The sequence below is a fragment of the Halyomorpha halys genome, unplaced genomic scaffold, assembly GCF_000696795.3.
Source record: "Halyomorpha halys isolate HHAL.00 unplaced genomic scaffold, Hhal_1.1 Scaffold898.1, whole genome shotgun sequence".
Taxonomy (NCBI): Eukaryota; Metazoa; Arthropoda; class Insecta; order Hemiptera; family Pentatomidae; genus Halyomorpha; species Halyomorpha halys.
The window spans coordinates 447,339-466,204 of NW_027112804.1; the positions used below are offsets into that span (position 1 = coordinate 447,339).

The 18,866-nt window shown below is 27.8% G+C and overlaps 1 protein-coding gene across 1 annotated transcript in view; it reads left to right on the forward strand.

The window, feature by feature from the left end:
- Positions 1-18,866, forward strand: part of form3 (formin 3) — a 527,238-nt gene that overhangs the window by 142,815 nt on the left and 365,557 nt on the right. Inside the window, 1 exon segment of the mRNA XM_067050567.1 lies at positions 2,192-2,282. Within this exon segment, the coding sequence (XP_066906668.1) occupies positions 2,216-2,282 (67 nt within the window). The 5' untranslated portion in view covers positions 2,192-2,215.

Below are 18,866 nucleotides of genomic sequence, written 5' to 3' on the forward strand. Positions count from 1 at the left end.
TATATATATACATTAAAGGAGGTTAGGAAAAATAAATAATAATACGTTTGTACGTATATAGGTAATTTTAGTTCACGGTTTACCATAATTACTACAGGTAAGTATTATTAAGCAAATAAATAAAATTTTCATTTCACAATCATAAACTCACAATCAGTTGTATCTACAACACGTGTAAAGGTAAATCGTTTTAAATATTAAAGAGACAATGAAAATCTCTGTATTATATTTAATCATGGGAATCCATGCAATGATCTAATTGTTTTTGATTCTCTGAAGGTTTTTTTTATGGTGAAATAAAATTGTAGACAGGTTAATTGATATTGCTTATTTTTTTTAGATATCACACGGTGTTACGTGATAATGACGTCATTTATACGCAAAAAAAAAATCAAAAATCTACATCTACTTTAAAAATGTAAAATTGGCAATATCTGAATCGTATTTTTAGAGAATGTTTATGATTTGGCTATGACATATTAATATTAATTATATTAAGTAATTAAATACTAAATATACTAATTAAGTAATTAAACACTGTATACTAAATTATTACCAAGTAATACCTATCATAGCAAACCCCAGACAGAATAATGAATATATATGTTAATTTCCAAATTATGTCTGGTCAAATTTGTTAAAAAATTAATTCCTTCTACAAAGTTGCCTGTGCCACAAAGAAAATTCGACTTCTTTTGTGGAAGTCCGATCCACCCTTTGAAGAAGTCTAAGTCGTTTGTTTCTAAAAATACACGATGCAATAATGATTGCTTTCTAACTGGTTGCTTCGTTATCTCTTTCCATTTTTTACTTTTATTTTTACTCAAGGCTTTATTTGATCCCAACGTTGGGACTGAGTTTATTTTTCTTGAATTTTAATTGATTTTATCAGTCGTAAATTAAATCCTTTTAAATTTCAATTAAAATTGCTTTTAATCTTAAGTAATCTTTTTTTACAGCCACTTAAATAACTGTTGCATATTTCAAATGATTTATATGCCTGTTAATTCTTCCTTCCATAAATGTTTATGTGTAACTTATTTATAACAGATAACCTTAAATTATGTTTTGACGATTGTCCATGAGGTCTTAGGTATAGGTATAGGTCCATAAGGTAACTTAAAATATCTCGGATTCAAGATAATTAGTGATGGAAAATTATATGTTCAAATACAATTAGTAAAGCCTGAAGAGTATTTATGATAATAATAACAGTTCTTAAAATAACGTGTACCACTTACTTTAATTTAATTACTCGGTATTTCACGACTAACAAACTATTCGGTGAAGGCTTAGCCAACGAAGTTGCGTTTCCTGGAAGTTGTTGCTGGTTAAACTAAACGGAACACCGTGATAAATATAAGAACCTCCAAGGCCTAAAAAGTAAGCCACTAGATGACTGGGCCTTTTTAATCATAATTTCGAACATTTCATAATGACATATGAAATTAGAGGGTTGTGATTTTCGAATGGCGGCGATAGTGTATCTGGTTGGAGTAATGAATTCTTCAATCAGGGGGTGTATATAATTCTTACTTAGCAAAATAAAAAATTAGAAGCAAAAAATAATCAAGTCTATATTTCGTTAAGTATGGAGGCACATTTTTGAAATTTATAAAACTAATCTAGTTGAACAATGTAAGAATAAGAAAGAAATTTTTAAGTTTTTAGTTGACCAATTGATTTATACATTAGTTTATTTTTCGCCAAAAATAGGGCAAAAAACTTATCCAGTACATCGGAAAATATTTGCTTCTACATTTGACCTATCAACATTTGACCATCATTACTAATGAGAAATGAAAATATTTACATGATATTGTTACAGCTAAGTTTATACTGCTTCAATATTAATGCTTTGTTAATGAAAATTAGAAAAAAAAGTTAGTAGTAATGTGAACTAAATCATTTGGAAATAATAAGGAACATTAAATCGTTGCATAAAAAATATATTAGTTCATATAGAAAGATTTACTAGTATGACTTCTAAGAATTAATGAATATAAAACTAAACAATATTTTTATATTTAATAGACTATATTTTTATTTATTATTGAACAATTAACAAAGTTTATGATTAAGTTCCGTTTTTTTTATGATTTAGTGTAACAATAGTATTATATCATAATAACATACATATGTATATTTATTTTTGATATGTTAAACCTTAATATTTGACTTTATGTTACAGACAAATGAGGTGAGGAGAGAAGTCATGGAGTCGAGGATAGGGCTGGACTATATCCTGGAAAATCCAGACTACACGGCCAAACTAGCTGCTGGTGAGTACCCAAATTAAATTCTAAAAAAAAAATTACATATATAGATGATTAGCCTAAGATAATTTGAAGGAGATGACCATAGCTGCGGCCAAGAAGGAAGAAAAATAGTAATAAGTATTTATTTATTTTCTGCCGACGTTTCGACCTACATAAGTTTCGGTCTTCATCAAGGCTGTTGGGTGGGAGTTTAAACAGAGACCCTTCAATTGGTAGTTAAAAAATTGATTCATTGAATACATAATTTATTTTCAAATATCATTTACTGTTAACACTCCCTACGAGATATTACTTCAGGCTTGGCGTATAATATACATAAATCACTTAAGTATATTTACAAAACATTCATTTTCTTTCAACAAACTAAACTTGATGTACATCCCCTCAATTAATTGTTGAAAAGTAATTATTGCCGGCGAATAAAGAATGATTATAAAGTTTAAGATCTTCTTGCTGTTCTACTGGCCATTCCTATGTAATAATTTCCATTTCACCATTTTTTTTTTTATAGCTATCAAATTGTATACCAAGATCTTAATTTATCTCCGAAACATTTGTCGAAAACTTTATACTTTTGTAAGTATTTTATATTGGATTCAGTTCTATGGCTCTCTTTGTGAGTTAGCTAGTTATCTTTTGGTGATTTAAACTGTTGCTTGAAACTGTCACATTGTCAGCTATTCTAATACAGCAAATCCTAGTAATTATAAGTTATAAAAAATATTTCTATGTATTTTAAGTTAAAAATTAATTTTGATCGAGAAATGAATGAAAGTTTTAGATTTGGCAGTGCCTTGGAGGCCCAAAAGAGTTTAATAAGATTCCGTCAGCTCGTTAAAATAGTAATTTGATACAGAGGCTTTCCTTATGGCATTATGCAAAGCAGTACGCTCCATTGGCCTGCGATTACTCTCTTGGGGCTATTTTTTTCTTGTTATTGTCGGATTTATAAACTGATGTAATATTTTAGTTATCTTGTTCGGTATTTGTTGAAATCAATTAAGGGTTTCAAGATTATTAGAGGTATATTTTTACTAAAATATTTAAAATAATTTTTTATTACACATTAGCTGGAAGGAAATTTATTTTTAGTTACATGAGCTGTGGATCACTCCTGGGGTCGGAAGTGAGATTTTGATATCGATTATAGAACTATCGACATTTTGCCTCTCATGTTCTATAATTACATAATAAAAGGCATTGTAATCGAATATAAATATCGTCATCCTCAATATTAAATGATTTTTGATATTTTAGGAAATTATTAAGTTTATTCCGATATAGTTTATTGATATCGATAATATTTATGCAAAATATCGATATCCTAAATGGTGGACAAGTTCGAATTTTTTTTCTTATTAATATCGATATCAAACTTTAGCAATGATATTCCAATGGTATTTAAATAAAATATCAATATTTTGTTAGTAAAAGACTTCTAAATGTTAAGGATAATTTTATAATAAAATTATTAAATTTTATTTTGATATTCCGAATAGATATCGTCAATTCATATCAATGTTTCACTAATATCAAATTCAAATATCGATATCCAAGCGTAAACAAATTCGATATTTCAATTAATATTTACAGTTATTTCTGATTAATGTCGATATCAAACTTTATTAACGATATTCCAAAAATATTTAATCGAAATGTCGGAATATCATTAGTTAAAGACTACAGAAGTTTAAAGTAATTTTAACAATAAAACATTTACATTTTATTTTTATATTTCATATCGATATCAATAATGGACCTCCTTTTTAGTATCGATGTCAAAAGTTGCTACTATATTATAATATAGAATCGAAATTTCAATTCAATATTTTTTGAATATTGTTTCCAACGTTTGATATCGATATTGATAAGTGACTCCAGTATCTATTTCGACATATAATATAAAAAATAAAATATAAATATTGAGTTTTAAAACATTACCTAAGATTCTGTAGTCTTTCGCAAATGAATTATTGATATTTTTATTAATTATTCTGTGAAGATCGTTAAGTTTCATTTCCGTATTGATAAGTAAGTTAAGTATCGATATCGATGTTAAACATCAAAATAAAATTTATATGTTGAGTTTCAAAACCTTCCCTTAGATTTTTTTAATCTTTTACAAATTGATTGTCAATGTTTAGATTAAAATAATGTGCAAATATCGTTGCCAAATGTTTATACCGATATTGACAAGAAGTTTGGATATTTATAATGGTAAACAATACCAAACTAAAATTTAAATGTGCAGTCTTATAACTTTTTCTATAATTTATTAGTCTTTCTATAAATTAAATATAGATATTTCGATTAAATGCCCTTGGAATATATATACAAATGTTTGGTATCGATATGTAATACTGAAATAAATTTTAAATATTTAGTATATTTGAGTATATCGATCAATATATGAAATATTTATTATTTCAAGCAATTTTAACTTTTTAACATTGATTTTATTAAAGCCCTTCATCAAATTAGCAATTCACTAATCAGGGCTCAATTTAGTAAGAATAATTAAATATCCTTTAAATATTTATTTTTACTAGACGAAACTATGTTTATATTTGTTTTATTTAAATCTAATTAAAAAGAGATAAACAGAAAATATTGCCTCAAATTATCATATATACTTTTTACTATTAATTATTTTTTTATTCTGTTTATATTATTACACCAATTCAACCATAGTCCATCTTTGCTAATTATTAATTAGAATTTTTTTTATGCCTGTTTAGCAGTTGATTTATATATAACCTACAATCACAGATTTAACTGCTGCTTTTAAAAACTATCCATTTAAGATAAGCAGAAGGATAATTGAGTAGCAATACAAAGTACTAATAAGTTTCGAGACCTCAAAACAGAAATCTTAATATGACCTTATTACCTTTCGATTTCTTTTTAGTATTATATGAATCGTATTATCAAAATACAAGTGTTATTAAAACAATAAAGTTAAATTTTATTGGTTTTCACTTCAAAAAATAATAATATACTACGATAATCAGACCAATATGGACATATGGAATTGAGCTCTGGGGCTCTACTAAACCATCTAATTCCTCCCGCATCCAAAATCTTATGTAAAAATCTTTATGCTCCTTATTACATTATAAATAAACTCATCTACAAAGACCTTAACATCCCATTCATTGCAGATTTGGCCCAAAACAGATATGCGTCTTTTCATTCCTAACTCTTTACCCATCCTGACCCATTTAGTTCTTAATCGCTCATCCTTAACAATCCCTGATAATCCTCCGAGGCGTCTAAAAAGAAGATGGCCACGGGACCTTCTAATTTAAGTTAATCCCTGAACTACTACCAACGGAAGATTTTCAAGTGTAAATGAAACATTCAACAGATTAACTTATTTTATTTATTATTTGTACAGTTGTAAATTACATTAAGTAAATAAATTTAAAAAAAAAATTATTGGTCTTAGTTTTAAAAAAACATTTCTTTAATATTCAAAACATAATTAAATAAATAAAATAATATTAGCTAATTTTTATTCAATTCAATTCATTTAGAATATTAACATTTATTTTCAAATATATGATTACAAAAAACTCAAAAAAATAATATTGTTGATAACATTACAACATTATTAATGTTGTTGTAATCTTTGTGAATTCATTTACAAATTACCCATGTTTTTCTGTTATTAACCATCTTTATTATACTTCACATTTTAGATTCGCGTAAAAAAATATTTTTGATGACTGAAATCAGACTTATTACTTATCTTTACTGTTTGATTAAATCAATATAAGATCCGTGAAGTTAATCATCTGTTTATTAGATTACACATAGAATAAAATGTTACTTAATACTAAATGTTCTTTTACAAAGAAGTTAATTTACATATAAAACTTCAGCGTAAAGTTATTTGACGTTTTTGAATCTAAATTAAAATACTGTTTGAAGTAGAATACATTCTAATAGTAAATAACATTATGTTGAATATTACAAAACCTGGCTTGATTAAGTATTCACTAAAAAAGACAACCCAACAATCCATTATTTCCTCTAGACATCCTTATCATTTTGTTTTTTATAGTTTAAAAAAAATATGTAATAATAGCTTAACACAAGTTCAGTTTTGTTTTTTCCCTCTGAGTTATTTGTTTATGAAAATTTATTTATATATTCAAGCCCATACAAAGGTCGCAGACTGCAGCAACCTTGCCTTTACATGGCAATGTATAGTGGTCACTTTTATTATTCTCATATTGAATAACATTGCATTTTTTTTTATTTATTTTTTTTTGCAATTCTTAACAATTGATACCTCTCTGCAAATTTTTCGGATTTTTCTAGTATTTATTTTTCTCTCGATATTATATTCTTTCTGGAGCTGCAAAAATAATATTATGAAAAACTGGAAATATTCTTTTATTTTTGGAAAGAGAAACATTTGGCTCAAAAAGTTGTGCTGCGCAACGGCATACTTATAATTAGTTAACCTATTTTACTTTAATTATAATAATATATAGGCATAATACAATAAATATAAAATGCATAATGGTAATACATGATTTTTTTTTGTTCTTTCATCTTTTTCTTTTCTCTATTTTTATTTTCTCCTATCCTTTTTTAACTTTTTTTTTATTATTCTTAATTTTTTTCAGATTATTTCTGATTATTACCTATATATCAAAATATATTTTTCTTCGTTTACTCAATACACCTTTTTCCCTCTTTGACAAATATGAGATAAAATTAAAATATTAAAAAACAAATTTTAAATAAAATAATTAAAGTAAGTCAATATGTACATATTGAAATATAAAGTATTCTGGTACAAAAATAATATGCAATTTAAATATTAAAATACATATAATTAATATATGTAAAAAATAAATATTTGAAAAAGTAATAAATATATACTGTGATTGATGTAAACATAATTTAATTTAAATCCAATTTAGCATTTAGTTGAAAAAGAAAAGTGTCTGTATGAAACTATGATAAGTGGTACATTTTTACTGGAAGAGGTCTTCCTTCCAGTCTATTGGTTTATGAATCACAAAATCGATACTTAATAAACCCATTTGTATAAATCCTGCCGGCACACAAACTAACAACCTTTAAATAATTACTTATAACCCAATCCTACTAATCTATAATTTAATTAATTTTATTAAGAAGAATATATAGTTTTTAAAAACTAATATAAAATGGAACTTTTTACTTTGATTATGCTTGATTCAATTTTCTAGATATCATACTGATACATGTTGAAAAAACAACATAATAACCGCTATTTTCTTACTCCAACCGCCAATAAACTATTGCGGAAGCAAATGACATTGCCCATTAGTTGAAGGTAATGTTTGAAGAAACCAAACCAGGAAACAATATTTTTCTGAAATGAGCAGACGCATATGGTAGAAGTGGTATTTTGTATTCCTCTCACGGGATAAGAAAACCGAGGACACCTTTGTTGTAAATGCGAATGGGGGAAATATTATTGATTTTTCACATATCTATGGAACTAATCAATTGAGCAAATGTCATATAAAGAAATACTGCCTTGGTCTGAGACGATTTAGTATAATAAACGTTTAGTAAACTACAACAAAAAAAAGCTTTTTCATAAATACATGTAGTTCCAAAAGGTTAAGAACTACTAATTATCAAATTTATTATTAAGAACGCTAATAATGATACTATCCTATTATACGAGTTATTATTTATAAATAAAGCATTAAAAGGATTTCAGGATTCGGGAAAAATTTTAAATTCTGAATTTCTTATTTAATTGTACTACTTAATTAGGTAGAGTAAAAATTACACGCAGCTGGTGCAATCGTGTAAATCTGAGAAAAACTTAAGAATATTTGCAAAATATTAGTTAAATTTGAATGGAAAAATTACACAATTAAACATCCAGGTCGAACTTCCACAAGCTCTATAATTTTAATATTATATCCCTACCAGAACGAAAAAAAGTGAGCAGTAGAAATCCCTCATATCCCTCATATTTCTGTTTGGCAAAAAAATAAAATATGATTTCATAGCTACATCAATGATTACATACCCGTGAAAAGATACCAAGGTAGAAAAAGTTGAGATCCCCAAATGTCTCTTCTCTAACACAGCCCCATTAAAAAATTTTAACTCAAATTTTTTACGTTAATCGGAGTTTTTAACCCAATCAAATATTCAACATTTTATACTTAATTGATTACTATAAATCGTATACTGAAACATTGAACTTATAATGTATCGATCTCCAAGATCTCCCTTCCTTTCGGGTAAAGATGGTCCAAATATTACATTTTTATTATTTTATGTGCTATGAATATTATTTAAAGGAAAAAAGTCTTGAAACTTTCCATTATAATGACGCTTTTAAGAAGTGAGAAGAGTTAAGTTTAGTCCTTTGAAAAATATAATTCGGTAGTACAAATTCATTGACATCTATTCAAATACGTATTCCATGAAGTGCTGAGGACTAAAGTAGGTTCATTTTTAATATTTTTCATGTGGCCATCGAATGCCCACTGAAGTAGCGGCCACGCTTTGTCCTAACCCAACCGACCAAGCGATATGTATTCCTTGGACGAATCATTAGATCCCAATACGGAGGCGGATGCACGTGCCTGACGGTTTCCTCACCGCCTATAAGGCGGGGGTGAACGATCATAAAGGAACGATGGATTCATCCCGCGTCTCTGGAGGTCTTCGGAACTAACGGTGCAGGGAAGGATGACGTCAATGCACCTGCTAAGGCCGATCCTTATTGGAGATAACGCATGCCAAATGTCAAGTGGAAGTCCAGGGCGGGTCTGTTCCTTGATTCTGGAGTGAAATGATACCTAACAGCAGCTCCGATGGTCAGGTTCTGCTTCCTTGTGTGGAAGGGGCCCGCCTATAAGAAACGATTTCATTGATACTGACCCTGAACCCTACACCTTTCAGGCCAATCGTGCAATACCTGATATCATATGTGCTCCACCTCCTTAATAATCTTAATTTTTTTTTTAAACTAATAGGAAAGGTTGCGTGCAAGTGTATAAATATTAATGAATAAAAAAATATATATTTATTCTGGGACATATCCCCTTAGAATAACTATACAAGAATAGTAATTGGGCTTTAGAGCCTTAGAGCATCAAATACAAGTACAAATTAATTAATACATAGAAAAAATTACTATCATAATAAAGTAATTTATAAGTCTTTAAAAATAAAAAAAATAAACATCATATCAACAACTCAAAGAGAACATTTTTCGTGAGTGTAATATTTTAATTCAATCGGAACGGATTAGATAGGAAATAATAGAATAAGCGGAATTTGAAGCTGGGAAGGGTACTGGAGCGACGGATGTAAGTAGGAATGGAATACCATAAGGAAGAGGATCTGATAAAAAAGGATCTGTCATAAGCTGCAGTTCGTTGGACCGTTGTATGTAGGTAATAATAATAATTATTATTCCAGACATAGTAATAATATTCTTTAATTATTCTGCGACAGCTCCCTTAAGTATAATAAAATATCTCTGATTATAATAATTTGAAACAAAAAATGTGATAATCTAATTGACAAAAAGAAAATAATATTTATGTAAGTAAAACGTTTAAATGATTATTATGGACATCTAATAATACTGTGTATTTAATGCTATAAATAAAAAGGAAACACATAAAATTAAACCATCTATCATGTTATAAATCATTAAAGTAACAAACGTTTTATAAGATAAAATAGAAAAAAGATAAGATACAAGAAAGTTAATTAATGTTTATTTACGTATATAAAGTTTTAAATAAAAATTAGAAAAATCAAATGCAAAAAATAAATAAAAAGGCAGCCAAAAAAAAAAATCCTATAACATGAAAGGTATCTTCTAATAATAATAAATTATGGAATAAAAAAGAAAAAAACAATTTCTCGAAAAGTGTTAAATTCACTCTTTTTATAGAACGCGATTCTTCATCCTGGATCACTTAAAGTAAAGGAAGTTTATTAATGTAACAAAAACAAAAGTAGTTTTCATGTCCTGAGCTTGAGGACAAAAAAAAAAAGGTAATAGTTGTAAAATAATCAAAGTTCCTTGATTCTAACTAAAGTTATATTTAAAGTAGGTCTTTCTTCGGTCGTCGTACGTAATTTCTTAGGATATTCCAGTCAACCCGCTTATGATGCGAATGTACAATTGATTATGATGAACAAATGATTATTGCGATTTTTAATTTTACCTTTAAGCACTGTCATGAATGTTTTTGCTCATTTTAGAAGTTGAAAAACCACTTAAGAGATATGCTATATGACTCTATTCATTTTTGTCATAAATCTTCGAATATGAGATAAATTTTTTTTTTCATTTATTTTCTGGAACTTTATTTTTTCTTTATTATTATTTGTTTTTTATCTAACCACGTTACTGAACTGGATGCGTTTATTGTACAAAATAAGTTAAATAAAAATAATGCATGATAAAAGTATTTACATTTCTTAGGACTTTGGCATGAAACTAATTAAATATTTTAGTTTCGATCCATTAGCATTTATTTCTAAATTAAAGAATTTTTTATAACGAAAATAAATAAGTATTTGAAATTCAGATTGAAATGATTTATCTCTGAAGTTCAAGTAATGGATGAACAAATCTTTGTAGTTTTTTTGGATGATTTAGTAAAACTAATTACTAAATAAAACAAGTTCTGTAAAGCCAAACGAAAAAAAAAATTAGCTAGTTTTGATAACTCTAGTGAACGTTACTAGGTTATTATGAAACGTTACTTTTTTTTTCCATAATTGGTTAGATTGGATATGATATTTTTTTCAGTTAAGCAGTGAAAAAGCTTTTTTTTAAACAGAGATATGGAAAGGCATTACTTGATTTAAAGTTATAATGATTCTAACATATATTAAGTACTTCATATTATAAATACGACATTAACAGTTGTTTTAGTGCGTATGCCATATTTAAGATGATCTGTACAGCACTAAAATTCGGAAGACCAATAAATATTAAAGTCAACCGTGGAATTCCAAGTATTTATTTTAATATAATAGCTTTTTTATGTATTTGAGTAATAAAGAAAGCATTTCATACTTGCAGAAAGATAAAAATTGTATATTTATCGAAGATAGACAAATTCCTATCTATATACGTAATTGCAATATGTCAATCTTGATGATAAGAAACTTTGGTAAAAAAAACAAAAAAAAAACGCTGTTTTATTATGTCGGTTATAGATCGTTGAACTTTTAATATTTCCTTTAGTACTGATATCATACTCCTGCCTTCGAACTAATACGCGAGTAAATGGATTATTCGAAAGCCCCATGATCCGTGCTGGTTATATAACGGATCATCTAGTTCTTGTCGGATGGTCGCTTCGAAAACGTTAAGCAAGCGATCGCCAGCTTTCTGTGGACAAATACAAATTATACAACACCTGACTTGTCTCTTTTGAAACAATATACAAGTTATTTTTGACGTTGAGGGATAAATAATGATCTTGAACTTATATATTTTTGAGATTCTTAAGCAACAATATATTCCACGTGCTCGTTTTTTTTTGCAATGATATGCTCTAGGATAAAAACTGTTGATTTATATTAATTAGACGCATCCTCAGCTGTTTGTAAATTATAGTAGTTCATTTTAATTTAATATTTTATAATATCGCTCCCTTAATGCAACATTCCCATAACTGAAAAATCGGATTAATTTAAAAGATGTTTATATTATGTTAAACCTCCGTTTCACTCAAAAATGTAAATGAAGAATACATCATTATAGATCACCTATTAGTTAGTAAAAATGTTTTTCAATATGCAATGAAACTGTTTGAAATATTTTTAAACTTAAAGTTAAATTTTTTAGTTAAATGTTAAAGATATGAAACATAAAATATAAAAATATTTAAATTTTTCCATCCCCAGGCTATCTCCTTAGTTTCTAATCTTTCTCTTTATTTAATTACCTTGAATCAGGTCCTAAAAAGAAAATGGCCTCGTTACCTTAGAGCATAGAACTGCCTTTGGAAAGCTGCCCGTAGGTAATTTCATTAGAAGTTACTTCCATTTTCGCAGTCCGATATTTAGCAAAAATCATTTTGTATTAGTATTATAGTTTTAAATCTTTATAAATTTACAATGAATATTGCTTACAACGACCTTGGATATAATGCCGATACGTCATATAGTGAAGAATATTTCCACAGCCTTATAAATTTACTTTCAGTAACGTATATAGCAACCACGATTATTGCGACTGATTGTCATATAAAGCAGTCACCATCCAAATAAAGCAATTCATTAATAAGTAGTTACAATAATTGATTTTTAAAAATCCTTATTTCTTATTTACACTGAATATTCCTTATTACGCTCTTGGATATAATACCAATAAGTCATATTGTAACAAATGTTCCCAGAGCCTTACCAATTTATTTTTATTAACATATATAGCAACTATATTTTTATTAAAATATAGCCTAGGGTATAGGAACTGATTGTCATATAAAGCACTCACCACCCAAATAAAGCAATTTATTAATATTTGGTTGCAAAAATTAATTTTTTTAAAATTCCTATTTCACATTTACGTTATGTGTAAACGGTTGGTTATAATGACGATCGGCTATAATGATCAAAAATGTCTGTTCCCTTGGAGGTTGTTAGAAACGACATCCATTATATTTATAAATATTTGTTTTAATAATAATAGTGTAGCACTTTGTAGTTCTTTGCTGTCATTCTTGTCATTTTGAAAACCCAGCGATGTTTTTAGTGAAAACTATCAGTTATATAGTTATATATAGAAAGAAAGTATTGCGATCGTCCAAACTTTTGAATTCAAGTTTTCGACGGAAACACATGTTCTAAGGTCCTATGAGTCCAACAAAACCTATTAGTGCAAAATAGTAAAGTGTACCTTCATAGAATCGATTTTTCATATTTTTTTGATTTTCCCAAAAACGGCTTTTAACGAGTTAAATAAAAATCGGCATATCAATGAAAATTAAATGGTATTTCATATTAACCAGGTCTTATGCAGAATTTTTAAAAAACCTATCTCTACAATATCAATTAACTTTGTTTATTTGAAAAAAAAAAACACAAAACAAAATATAGAAATAAATAAACAGTCTTCAATGTTAGAAATATCAGTGTTTATTATCCCGACGTTTTCCAATTTCAGGCGCCATTTAAATATTTCTCGAGTTATTGATTTAACTATCTTAAATTCTTCTCTTCCCGTTTTAAGCAAATGTTATGAAAAGTGATGTAGGAACGTCGCTTCCTGAGGGGGTCTTAGTCGGGTGGATCCAGCCGGGAAGGATTGCCTTTTTTTCGTGTTATGATCTCCTCTTGTGAGATTCTGACATCGTACATCGACCAACATACTCGCTATTTATTAAGATTGAATAATATTTCAATATATTCAAATGCAAATAAAATTTAATATCATAATAATGATAATAAATCTTCGAAATAAGAAAGCGGAACTTATTGATGTCGGAATCCCAAACAATAATAATTTATCTTCTCTTGTCTTTTTATATAATATTTTCGAAAATCACCAAAGTGGCTATAAATTTAATACTCTCAATTTACACAAAACGTATGTTTTGTACGGACGTTCTCTACAACGTATGCAGGGTGGTACGTGAAAGTTGTGTGATGTGCGCCCCGCACCAGATTTTTCAACAGTTCCTGAAGAAATCAGTCCATAGAAGGTATTGACGACTTATACAGCATTAATGTTAGGCTATTAAAGTTCAGTAGTTGTGTATTGACACATTAGGGGGATGTAATATCTCCTTAAAAATACATAATAAAAATTTATAAATTTTATTCATGAAGCTCAATCTGACCCACAAATTTTTGATGATAGTCATCGCTAAAAAAAGAAATAATATCCTGTTAGACTAACCTGCCTCTTTCTCATTTCAATGTGGTAGTCGATGTGTCAATGTAACCTAGTTGTCAATGTGTCACATTTTTTTTTAGTTTTTTAATGTTTAATATTTTTTTTTCTTCGGCCAAGACTCCCATTGTAGTCTTAAACTGAAGTTTAATGTTAGTAATTTTTTTAATGTTATTAGCCTAGCATAATTGAAACTAACAACATATTATACCAGTTATCTTTCATTAATTAAACTACCTATGATTCTATTATCTGAAAGATAAATTAATAACCTTATAGAACAATATTTACTGCTAGGTTTTAGATTACCAGTTTGTGAAGGTCAGTTCTATACGCAACTAAGGGCATTTGTTATTTCCTGTTAACATTTTATCATTACCAAGAATACTATATTTTTTGTTTTATATGCAATTTGAGCAGGATTTAATGTTATGGATTAAGTAAAATGTTCTTTGTATGCTTGAACTTTAAGCATGTTTCTGTTAATATGTGTATTTCTCTCAAAGCACTAGTGTTTTAAAAAATGACCTGTATTTCATCTAATAACGGAAAATAATATTCTCTTTCCAAACATGACCATTATTTAGAGTGTTTATCTATACTTCTATTCTAATATATATAAAACTGAATAATATGTTTGAACGCGCTTATTTCAGGGACTATCAGTCCAATTTGATAAATTCTTTTTGAATTGGTTAGACTGTTTATTAAAACAGGCTTCTGGCTTTGTAACATCATGATACGTCCTACAGAAACTAAGTAGTAACCAGAGTTGAGCAGAAATCATTACATGAGTAATTTAATTACATGTTTCAGTTGTACTGTAATTGCGTTAAGATAAATGTTCCAAAGAGATACAATTACAATAACTGTAATTGTGTAGAAGTAATTGCAATTATTCTGTAAAATCACTGTAATTGTGATTCTCAATTACAATTACTTATTAATGCTAATTAATTTAAATAACAATTGTAATTATTTATTTATCCTTAGTAATTTCAACAAAAATTACATATAATTCAACTCATATGTGGATTCAATTTATTTAGACATATTTTTTATCAGGAGAAATTCTAAACCGTATAATAAATAATCGTTGCCATGACAACTTCATATCAGTGGAAGCTATATTAACAATATTTATAATTATTGTGATATTTTGGAAAATAAAATTGGGTAGAATATGAAAAAAAAAAGGGTGCACGTTTTATTACTGTTAAGAGAAATTAATATCATTTTGATTATGATTGCAACAAATGAGGCAGAACCACATTTTCTTGGTTATTTTATATTTTAGGCGGTTAGTAACAATTTTAAACGTTTTTTACTTAAACGAAAAAGAATAAATAAATTTTATATTTTGTATTTATTTCTGGAGATTGATATAGGTATCAAATTGAAAACATTTCAAGTCAGTTCGCTTTTGGCTATTTACCTATATACCTTCAGCACAAGGATCCAGCCTTGAGAAAACGTTACACCAAAAAAAAAAATATTCAACACAGCAATCTGTGTTGAATGAGTATTATAACTTACTCATTTGGTCAAGTGGCATGGTCATAAACTATCTGTTTCAATAAAGGTTTACAACATACCACTTAACTAAGGAGGTGTGGTTATGCACAATACATACACGGGGCATAAAAACATGTTCTATTGTATACGTATGTTTTTTTGCCTAGTGTATGCATTGTATTTTCTTCAGAAACATTAAAAAGGGAGTGAGGAAAAATAAATGAAATTATGGTTAAAAAAGAGATAAGAAGAATTTACCCATAACTTTATAACATCAATTCGATGATTAGTAGAGTTTTAGGAATGATTTTCCCTGTTGAGTATGGCACAAAATAATTGTTAAAATTATTGGGCTGTGTTTTATTCAATGTGGTACTGTAATGTCGGGATTATTCAATTTTTAAAAAAATAGTTTTAATAATTAACTGTTCAATTTTATCGAATATTCGGATATGAAAGATACTGTGTCAAGTGTAACCTCGGCTGCAAGTGAAACGGAAGTGGATGGCGCCTACAGGCCCACACTATCAGCTGGTCCATTGTTTCCGCCTACTTTTAGCGCCACCACGCCAAACTATTATCAGGGTTGCCACTCCCGTTCGGAAAACTTCAAATCCATTCATAGCTCGTTTCGATCGCTGTGGACCGTGGTATCTGTATGGTACTATATCAAGGAATCTGTATTTATTTAAGTTTTCCTTATAAAGATTAATATCTCAAATAACTGTAAAAATAGAACATAATTTAATATGGTAATTGATAGAGACACGTTTTCAAGTGAAACTTCTTTAGGCGCTGTAAAGCGAATTGGCCTAGATCAGACGGAAAGTGAAAAGCTTCCTCTCCTAAATAAATAAAATATTTTTAAAATTAATTAATTATTAGTCGACTTATGTAATTAATAGAAGGAATATTATCCGAGTATTGGTAAAAATGTTAGCTGCAAATAATACCAAAACTATTTATTATACTCCAATGTTTCGCTTCACTTCGCAGGGCTTAATTATTACTCTTATCTAGGAAATAATAAAATAACTTATAAATAAAAATAATGATAATACTAATAATTATAAATAGTAAATAGTAATTAAATATTTAAAAAAATTCGCTTATAAATAAATTAATTAGTATAAAAATAATACATCAGATAAAGCAAAATAAACATCATAAAGTTTTGTTTACTTGCTCAACTAGAGCCTTGCAAAGTGGGGCGAAACGATGGTGCATAATAAATAGTTCTTATACTATCCATCTTCTTCTGAAAAGAAAGGGGTTGCTTTCCCTACTTACTGTACCCCTTTTAACTCCATGCGAGTTTAAAACCTTCAAATACGTAAATAAAAAATAAATTGGTTTATAACGAATTTAAAGAGAAAACCTTTTAAAATAATTATTTTTTCATTGTTGGTATCATCCAACAAAGAAATGAAATAATATATCTTATAACGTTGCTTAAACTATATGGTACCGTATCTGTTCAATCACTTACCACTGATAAATAAATCGACCATAAAGAAAACTGATCAAGAAATATTTACCTATATATGGTACTTATATATATGGTACTTCCTTACATCTATGATTTCCATTAACTGATTTTAATTCACCAAATAACCATATCTGCCTGTATTTTTCTTAACTCCACATAATTATTCATTATATTACGATTAGAATTAGCTAAGTATGTGTGTGCTTAGTAATATATATTATTTAGTTAGATATTGTTGGATTCTTATTTGGATCATATTCTGAATTATCTTGTTTTATAAAAAAAATAATCTTGTGAGAATCCAGTCTATTGTTTTAACTAATGTTTCTATGACATTTAAAAATCTATGACATTTTTAGAAATTTAGAACTGAACAGCTGAGAAAAAGTCGTAAAAGATATGAAGAGTTTGATATAAAATACAAAAAAAATAAATATAAGATTTTTTCGGGATTCCTAAGCATCAGAGCTTGATGATTTTGAATTTTCTTGGACAGCTTAAGATGCAACTTTTTGTGCAACTCTTTCTTTAGGTTCTCTTTCCTTGATATTTTAAAGGTGACTATTGAGGTTAATTTTAATTTTTGTTTTTTTAAAGTTCTATTAAAGTATTTAATGTAGGTCTGAAGCAGATTTTTTTCCAGTTCTGACAGTAGCTGAAGATGTTTTGTCTACTGGCAATATGTTTTAAAACTTTTTTCTTATGATAATAAGTTTTTGCAACACTTATTAAATTAAAATTCACATTGGGTAACCTTTTTGTGCAGATGAACCCAACATTGAACACTTAACATTTCGACAGAACATTTCATTGTTAAAGATTTGTGTACTTTGGCTCTTTTAATTCAAAGTCTTGCTTCGAGATATTACTTAACTAGTCAATTAGGATCAAAGGATGTCTTCTGCCATCTGCTCTTACTTTTATATTTGTTCGAAAATATGCTGATAAATGATTTAAGTGTGTCGAGGACTACTTTATAAAACCGATTTCAGTATGATAATTTCTAAAATGGAATCTAATTAGAAATGAACTAACCATAATACTTTTTTTTTTCTTTGACAGAGCAAACTAATAGCACGTAACCTGTAAATTATCTGTTATTTACTTCATTACTCAAGTAGATCAGATAATTGTAAAATATATAGTTAGTCGAAGTCTATATTGATAATGATATCATTCGTTTTTAATTGCCTTATTTGTAGTAAGTTTTCCTGACGGCCTGGTATAAGCGCTAGTTAAAGCTCTTAGTAACAACGTTATCCGAGAGAATGCGCCGAGGACTGTCATCCACCCCGTATAAGGGCCTTAGGTTACGGCTGAGGTTTATACCCCTGGCATTGAGGTTTATTTTGTGTTAAGCTTCACTATTGCTAGATTTTAGTGTATATATAAAATGAATGGAATTGAAAGTATGATATAAATTATTGTATACATATTATTATTTTTATTTTATTTATTCGTTATATAAAATGTAATTACTGTTTCATTACTAAATTTAAGTTAAGAATTGGCTTTGGATAAACACAATGTTCTTGGTCATTCCATTCGGCATATATATATATATGAGTCTGGTGTTAGTAATTGGTACCAATTGGTGTTAGTAAATTAATATATCATTATTTAAAGTTAATATAAAATATATTTTTAACATAAACGAGTGAACATGGTATACAATATATAA